This window comes from Astatotilapia calliptera, chromosome 17 (assembly GCF_900246225.1).
Source record: "Astatotilapia calliptera chromosome 17, fAstCal1.2, whole genome shotgun sequence".
Lineage (NCBI taxonomy): Eukaryota > Metazoa > Chordata > Actinopteri > Cichliformes > Cichlidae > Astatotilapia > Astatotilapia calliptera.
Genome location: NC_039318.1, coordinates 21,475 through 30,397, shown reverse-complemented (window position 1 = coordinate 30,397; position 8,923 = coordinate 21,475). Strand labels below are relative to the sequence as shown.

The window sequence follows — 8,923 nt, the reverse complement described above, 5'->3', positions numbered from 1 at the left end:
ATTTGTGCTTTCTGTTGTATTTTATTGTTGGACAGTTTTTATCGTACAACTCCATGAATATTCTTAAAAATATGCCATATGCAATATCAATATCAGCTTCTTTGTACACATTGTCCCAGTCCTGATTTAATAGATCGTTCTTAAATGCAGTCATCGTTTCTTCCGTCCTTACACGTCTGTATCTCAGTTGTTCTTCATGCTGATTTTTCTTATAATTAGTGTCATAAACTGCAAAAACTGGTAGGTGATCACTGATGTCATTAATTAATAATCCGCTCACAATGTTGTTTTCCATATTGTTAGTGAAAATATTGTCAAGTAAGGTGGCACAATGTGGTGTAATTCTGCTAGGCCTGGTTATTTTAGGATGTAAACTCAAACTGTACATAGTGTTTAGGAATTCGTCGGTCATTTTATGCTTTTTTGGATTCAACAGGTCAATATTAAAATCACCACAGATAAACATAACTTTTTGATTTGTTTTAGAGAATATTTCCTCTATGAAGTCATTAAATACTTGAATACTAGAGCCAGGTGTTCTACACTCAAAAAAATCAACTAGGGCATGTGTTTGATTAACAAAGTAGTAATATGTTTACATCACATGAAGAAATCATTTTTATGCTCATTAAATGATTCATTCTTTTTTGTTGAATATAAATCAAAGAAAACTTTGATGAGTTAAATTCGTTCATGGCAATCCAATGAGAATGAGGTCCATCAAACCAAAGGCTCTGATAGCGTCATGTATTGCGCATGCTCCACGCCCACCGGATGCGGAAAGGTCCGTTGAGAAGTTAACGAGCGCACGTGGAGTTACTTCTTTGGCATACCTGATAGTGAGGTAAGTAATATTTCTTGATATATTTATTTAGGTTAGTGGAGTGAGAGATAAATACTATCAGTTAAAATTTTTTACCTGTGTAGTGTGGAGATTTATATATAGCAGGGAGGTTGTAGACCCAAACATTTTTCAAATGTAAGTCGGTGAATTTAATGTTTTTTTAAAAACTTAACCGGAGTCGCTAATTGTTGCAACAGAGCAAAAACTGATGCGGTTATTTTGGTAAGTTCGTTTTTTTGTTTTTGTTTCTGTCGACTTTGAATGAGGTGTGTTTCATGGTTATCTGTGTTGGTAGGACTGTTTTTCTTCTCTGGAGTTAGCTAACTTTGAAGAGCGGGAAAGCCGCGTAGAGCCGTAACGTCTTCGCATATAGCTCCATGAATGAAGGGTTACTTTCTGCTTAACCGGAGTTGGTGATTGTTGGTAGTAGTGGTAAGACTGACCGACATGGTTTTGGTGATTTTATGAGTGTTTTATGATGCTCTATCTAAAATTCCTGTTTTTGTCAGTGGAGTTTAGTCGCGGGCAACCGCATTAACTGGATTGATGAAAGGTTTAATCAAACTAAACCAGCGTTTAGGGGAGTTAATAACAAGGAGTAAGATAAAATCTGTCACAATAATTGCATGTGCATTTTTTTTTTTTTTTTGTAATATATTCACTTAGTTTTTGAATTCAGAATGATTTAGGTGGATAATTGTTTGGGTTATAGTTTCTCTGGTGCTCTGCATTAAGGCTGACTAACGATGCGTTCACACCGAACACGATAGATGCCTCTAGCTGATCTCGTGCACATTTGCACCTCGAAGCGCGTCCAGCATGAACTGGTCGAGGTTTATATGCAATTTTCACGCGTATGAAGAAGAGATCTGGGAGGAAGTAGTGCCAGACGGTATGTTATTAAAATGGCAGCTGTCAATCTAGCGTTTGAAGAAAGAGTCTCCCTTCTCTATTTGCTGTGGAGAGCAGAGCAGTGCCTAAAGGACGTCCTCACTGTACCTGGGTCCATCAGGTCTTCCACAAGCGTGAGCAGTTTGGTGAGTTTCACCACTTGCTCCAGAAGCTCCGTCTGGATGACGGCCGCTTTCAGCTGTACCACCTTCTGTCCCTTGCCGAGTTTGAGGAGCTGCTGTCCCGCAGATTTTACCAGCTCGAGCGGTAGACGTGATAAGCGCGAATGCACAAAATGCACCACACAAACTGCAGTGCGTATTTTACTTCGCGCTTCAAAGGCGTCAGTCGTGTGAAGTAGGCAGAAAAGCGTTTTCTCAATGCAACTCTGCTTCCGAAGTTTAGCTGGACCCCCAGTCGCGCTTCATCGTGCTCCTCCATTGACTTTACATATAAACCTGAAGCTCTGGTCGCGTCTATCGCGTTCAGTGTGTACGCACCGTAACAGTCTTCACATTTCACAGTATGTAGATATTAACACAAATTTGTCAGAGTAATAACTTTGTTTTAATTAATTTCTCTCCCCAGAAAATACATCACAAAATAAAGCCACATTCCCATGCTCTGAGATTCTTATGCACCTCCTCAACAATACATGGTAAGTTCATGTTTGCCTTATTATTATTATTATTATGTTATTTATTTATTTTTTTTGGATGATGCAGAAGTTTAATCTCCTTGATGTTTTCTAATGCATATTTCATTTTTTATCAGTGACGTGTATGTGGCAGTGCAAGCATTGTGTTACCAGAGAGAGCAGCAGGTACAAATTACTTCAACATTATAAACTACATCATCATTACGGAATAGGTCAACATTATCTGTGCATATATGTTAATTGTCCGTGCACATTTAAGACTTGGAGTGGACTGAACACTCATGTCTATAAAGCTCATTCATCTCAGTTTACACAGACAGCTTCAAGTTCAGTAACTTTTAAATGTGAGTTATGTGACTGCAGTGACCTCTTCTCTGAGAGAGATTTTTTTGTCCATATTGGAACACATCTGCGAAGTAACGAGACAGTTAGTTGTGTGTTTCTTGGTTGCCCTTTCAAGACAAATATTTACAATACATTTTATACACACAAAAAGAGGAAGCATCATCCACACACACTTAAAGATTTTAAAGCTAGTGTAGTTACACGTGTGGACCCAGTTCAAGTGATAGAGTCCTCTGATAACGTAAGGGCTAGCTGTTCTGAAGATGTATCCTATGGTGAATTTGAAAGTGAGTCAGTGACAGAATGTGATAATAGTGCTGTTGAAAATCAGCCTGAACTAATTGAACGGAAATTAGCAGTAATATTGTTGAAATTGGAACACATATTTCATGTTCCAGCAAAAGGATTAGATGAGTTCTTAGAGGAGTTAGTTTTTCTGTTGAGTTCAGCTAGTGTACCTCTGACAAAACGTACAATTACAGAAATTTTTAAGAGCCATAACCTCCATATTAGTCAGGCTGTTATTGAAGAGCTTGCAAATTCTGTATGTGTTTCTAACCCTGTGGCTAAAATATTGGGAAAGTGTGGCCCTCTTGCCACTCCTTATAAAAGAAAACTATACTACATACAAAATTTTAGGGTTGTAGAGCCTGTTGAGTATTTTTTATCGATAGACCAAAGGAAGTCATTTCAGTACATCCCTTTATTACAGTTATTGCAGGAAATATTGAGTCACAATAAATTGCTGGATAGAGTGATTGAAGAACAAATAGCTCAAGAAAATAGAGAGAATCTGAATGGTGATCAGAGGGTTTACAGATCTTTTCGAGATGGGGAGCATTATAAAAGAAATAGCTTTCTAGATGGTGAGAAGTTGAGAATTTCTATTAACCTTTATATTGATGATTTTGAGGTTTGTAATCCTCTTGGGACCTCACGGAAAAAGCACAAGCTTTGTGGTGTATATTGGGTCTTGGGCAATTTACCACCTGGTTCTCATTCAGCCCTTTCATCCATTTATTTGGCAATCCTTTGCAAGAGTGAAGATTTGAGGACATTTGGGTTTGAAAAAGTCTTTGATCCACTTTTGAGAGATCTGGTAACTTTGGAGCAACATGGTGTGTTCATCAGTCAGTTGAACGAGTGTATTAAAGGAACTGTGAGCTGCATCATAGCTGACAACCTAGGAGCCCATGGGCTGGCAGGTTTTGTGGAAAGTTTTTCTGCTGAATACATATGCAGATTCTGTACAGCTAAAAAATCTGAAATAAAGTCAGTGACTGCTGGTGATTTTGAGCGTAGAACACCGGAACTTCATGAATTCCATTTGAAGCGTGCACAAGAAACAGCAAGTGCTTGTTGTGGAGTTAAGCGAGATTGTATTTTGAGTAAGAATCTGAGCCATTTTCATGTCACTGCAGGCTACCCTCCAGATGTAGCACATGATCTGCTAGAGGGCATAATACCAGTGGAGCTTGCGCATTGTTTTTCTTTTTTAATCTCTAAAAGGTATTTCACCTTAGAAAAACTTAACAACTTGATCCAAAATTTTGAGTATAAATGGGCAGATAAAACCAACCGGCCTCATGCAATTCCCCAGACTTTCTCATTAAAAAAAAATATTGGTGGAAATGCACATGAAAATTGGTCTCTGCTTCGTTTGTTGCCTCTAATTATTGGTCCACTTGTTCCAGAGGATGAACCTGCATGGCATATTGTTTTGGATCTGAAGGACATTGTGGAGCTTGTTGTAGCCCCTGTCCAGTCTGATGAGTCGATTTCATACCTTGAGTGTAAAATCAGTGAACATCGCCAGAGATACCAAGAACTTTTTCCAAACAACAGTCTTCTCCCTAAACATCATTATTTGGAGCACTACCCTGCTCTGATTCGGCATTTTGGGCCTCTTGTCCACAAATGGACAATGAGATTTGAGGCGAAACATAGTTTTTTTTAAACAAATTGCTCGCCATACAAACTGTTTTAAGAACATACCTGTTACACTTGCCAAAAAACATCAGCTCGTGATTGCCTCTGACTTGCACTCTTCTGACCTTAAGACACCTTTAATGGTAAATGTTGGCTCATCAGTACCAATTGATGTTCTGAAAAGTGATATCGCAGTAGCTATAAAGCAAAGATTACCAGATGAAACTGATGTCCATATTACAAAAAGCGTGTCATACAATGGCATGAACTACAGCACAGGAATGATAGTTGTTCATGGGCAAATATTTGGTTTGCCAGAGTTTGCAGAAATTCTGCAGATTTTTATTTTGCATGGCAGAATATACTTTTTTGCAAAAAAGTTCTCTGCTTGGTATCGAGAGCACTTCAGAGCTTTTGAGCTTGACATGTCACATGCGAGAGAGGTGTCTCTGATTGAGCATGGGGAACTACTCGATGACTACCCGTTAGCTGCCTATTCAGTGGGAGGCCTGCGTCTGGTTACTCTGAAGAGACACACTAACTTGCAGGGTAAACAGGAGTGATGTTTGTAAGTATTTTCCCCCTATATCACCTGGCACAGTAAATAATACATCATACTTTGAAGACCAATTGCTACTTAATTTATTGAGAGTAGATTTCTTTTAAGCATCTTATGCAAGAATTGTCATTAATTAGAAGAATGCAAGACAAATCTGGAAAATGCACTATTCACTTCTCCAGTAAAAAAATTCCTCGAGGCCAAGGTGACATCATCAAATTATCGTTGACATTAGAATTTGTTACACACACTCGCACAATAGTCAATGAGTACATCTTTATTTATTTTTTAAATATTTGATATTTGTCCAGGTCAGCATGATGGCCCAGCCCATAAGACTGAGGATCATTCTCGGAGAAGATGATGCCAGGAAACTAATTTTACCAGCTGGGATATCAGACTCCATTGAGGAATTGTGTCAGGAAATAAAGACAAATTTTGGAGTGCAACAGGATTTTCGTCTTCAATATCAAGATCCTGATTTCGGAAATGGTTTTGTAAATCTGACTGCGATCTCTGAAATTAATGATAAAGCAACTTTAAAGGTTGTATACTTGGATAGTGTGCAGTTGCAAAGTTTTACAGAAGATGGAGTGACATGTCAACCAGTGCGAAGTCCAACACATTCCTTTTCAAGCTCTTCAGACACAGACAATACAAGGCCCGTTTCATCGTCAGGTTCATCACCGTCTACACGACTGTCAGTGTGGCCAAGTGTCTTCACAGTCCCTCGTTTCAGCTATGAGGCTGAACTGCAACTTGAAAAGGCCAATGCTGAGTTCATTGCTGGTGGAACTCATTTGACCCCCTCACCAAAACTGAAATCCCACCTTTTAGAAAGGCTGGCTGAAGAAATAATAAAATTTAAAGTCTATCCAACTGACAATGACCTGAATGAAGTTGCAGAAGCCCTTGTCAAACAGCATCCTTGTCTGAGGGAGCAGGGATCCTTTAATGGCTGTTATGGTTGGAAAATTAGCCTCAAGTATAAAATGGCCAATGTCCGCACCAAACTGAGAGGCCTGGGCTGTGCTGAGGTGTTGGTAAATTCACTAAAGAACAAGGCCCAAGACAAAAGTAAGGCAGCATTGAATGTGAAAAAGCCTAGAAGAGCAGAAGTCAATTACTGTCCGCAGTATCCAAAAGGAGAAACCACTGACAGCCTGGAAAAAGAGAGAATTGCACTGCTTTCAGAGGTTCAGAAGAGAAACAATGACAATATAGTGACAATGAAAATGCAGAAGACTTTTTCGTACAGAAGGCAAGAAGTTATTCAAGGACAGCCCTTCATTGCAGAGTTTAAAAGCAGATGGCCAGCTCTGTTCACCGAGAAAGAGGTGCATGTCCTATATGTCTAACTTTTAGAGTGTGTTTATGGTTGACCAGTTATTTCTTGCTTCACTAATATTGACATAACACAGTGATAAAACAGCTAATAATTCCTGGTATGTCCTTCCTCTGGTGCATATTATAAGTGCATTGTTCATGTTTTTCAGATTGACAAGGAATTCCTGCGCATATCGACAGTACCGCTGCTATCTAGATTCTTTTATGAGCTAGACTTGTACACTCCACGCATGATGGAGCTCTTTCGAGGCAAAGGTGGGGTGGCTGGCAGAAAAATGAGACACATCATGGTGGCCATCTCCAAGGTGGGTTAGATCTGTGCTTAAGAACTTTTTATGCCCATAATCTGGCAATTTTATGAGCAAAGATATCTATACATATGGTAGGCAAAAGTGCTAAGACGTTTTCATATTTTATACAAATTATATAAGCATCAGTCTTATATTAATAAGTAATTGATAAAATCGTATGGTTAATTTTGATCAAAATGGGGAAAAAAACCCAAAAAAAACATTAGTGTTTAGTTGCCTCATTTTGTATCTGATTTGGTTTAGACAGATGTTTCGAGGTGGCTGTAGCTCAGGTGGTAGAGCAGGTCAGCTACTAATCAGAAGCTTGGTGGTTTGGTCCCAAGCTTCTCCAGTGTGCATGCCAAATATCCTTGGGTAAGATACTAACCCCAAGTTGCTCACCGATGCATTCATCGGAGTGTGAATGTGTATGAATGTTAGACAGTAAGCACTAAACCCGGTGGCGCCAGTGTTCGACAGCCTCGACCTCTGTCAGTGCGCCCCAGGGTGGCTGTGGCTACAATGTAGCTTACCATCACCAGTGTGTGAATGTGTGTGTGAATGGGTGGATGACTGGATATGTAAAGCGCTTTTGGGTCCTTAGGGACTAGTAAAGCGCTATATAAATACAGGCCATTTAAACAGTTTAGAAAAAGTGATTGGGTGAATGAATTGTTGTATAAAGGCAGCTTTGAGTGCTCTGAGTAGAAAAACGCTATATAAGAACCAGTCTATTTACCATGTGGCCTTTTGGACTCTTCCAAACTAAGTATTCCTTTTTCAAACTGCTGCCTAAAAGCTAAATATTGTCATTGTGGATTCCCTTTTTTTCTTAGGATGACACAATACATACAAGACGAGCATGCATCCTGAAGTCCTTGTGTGTCTACCTGAATGAAGACCATGAGAAACTTGTGAAGGAATATACGGTCAGTTACATTCACAAGTTGTTCTGTGTTATGTAATTTGCTCCAGGAGTTATGGGTAATTTCGATATATGAAATGGTAAAATGTGACACCACGTGTGAATAAAAGATATTGCAATTGGTCCTTGTTTTGTTTCATGTCAAATTTCTGAGGTGTGAAACCAGAGACATAGAATTTAGTAAATATATCAGCATATTCACGCTGATTGCTGAATTCCTTTTTTTTTTTTCATATCTAGACTCAAACAAATGTATTATTATATTTTACGTCACAGAACACTGAGGCCAACACTGAAGCCATGGAACAAACTGTGATGGGAGTGTATGTCATACATCAGGAGGGTGCGGAGCCTGGAGATGACCCAGAGAACATCGGTGTCCTGATTGAAGGCGTGGAGGTTCTCACTGGTTTGAGGAGCATTGCAATTGCTTGTGCTCTGTTATTTGGACTGATATACTGTCTGAACCTAAGCTACCCACCGGAGCTCAAATGCACTTTTGAAGTCTTGCAAAAGATTATCATGAAGCTGGATGGACAGAGGTTGTCATCCAAGGCACAGTTCCTAAAAAACAAGCTAATGGGGTGAATGAGCTTGAAACGGACTCATGCAAGCCAGATATTTTTTTTTTCAAGGTTTCTGCAATGCAAATATGTGTTTACTGTTTTAAAGTTTAAAATTGTAAGTTATAAAATGTTCATATAAACTATGTGGTTTGCTCTGTGGCTATTATACAAAGATTGTTTGTCCATAACTTAAAGTCTTATACACTTGAAGTGTAAACACTGATTTTTGCCAGATGGCAATTGTTACAAAGGCAAATGCACACTGGTTTTCACAAATTGTTTGAGTGGAGCAGTTATGCTCAAAATTTAATGTTTTCTCCACACGTTAAATAGCATAAAGTCACTATTAATGGATACAGCCTTATTAAATGGAGGTATGCAAGCAACATAGTAATGTTGTAATATTATAGTAATGTTGAATGTTGTGTCTGAGCTGTAAATTGTGTTAAAATTCATATTGTTGTTTGCAATGCATATTTTACTACATTTTACGAAAGTTGCTTTGGGGATAATATTTTTTGTCTGCAAACTATTCAACAGACTTATTTCATTTTTATTATTAGGGTTAG

The 8,923-nt window shown here is 38.7% G+C and overlaps 1 protein-coding gene across 1 annotated transcript; it reads left to right on the top strand.

Moving 5' to 3' along the window:
* Positions 1–1,260: 1,260 nt before the first annotated feature.
* LOC113009684 (uncharacterized) lies at positions 1,261–8,722 on the top strand. Its single transcript, XM_026148145.1, has 7 exons — positions 1,261–1,276; positions 2,324–2,393; positions 2,510–2,558; positions 5,538–6,563; positions 6,723–6,878; positions 7,700–7,792; positions 8,065–8,722. The coding sequence occupies exons 2-7, from the start codon at positions 2,371–2,373 to the stop codon at positions 8,374–8,376; spliced, it is 1,659 nt and encodes a 552-aa protein (XP_026003930.1). The 5' UTR covers positions 1,261–1,276; positions 2,324–2,370; the 3' UTR covers positions 8,377–8,722.
* Positions 8,723–8,923: the final 201 nt, after the last annotated feature.

Bases quoted from the DNA above. Each gene is read 5' to 3' on its own strand.
- LOC113009684 (XM_026148145.1), top strand. From the start codon at position 2,371: ATGCACCTCCTCAACAATACATG. The intron at 2,394-2,509 runs GTAAGTTCATGT...ATTTTTTATCAG, and splicing joins CACCTCCTCAACAATACATG to TGACGTGTATGTGGCAGTGC. The intron at 6,879-7,699 runs GTGGGTTAGATC...TTTTTTTCTTAG, and splicing joins TCATGGTGGCCATCTCCAAG to GATGACACAATACATACAAG.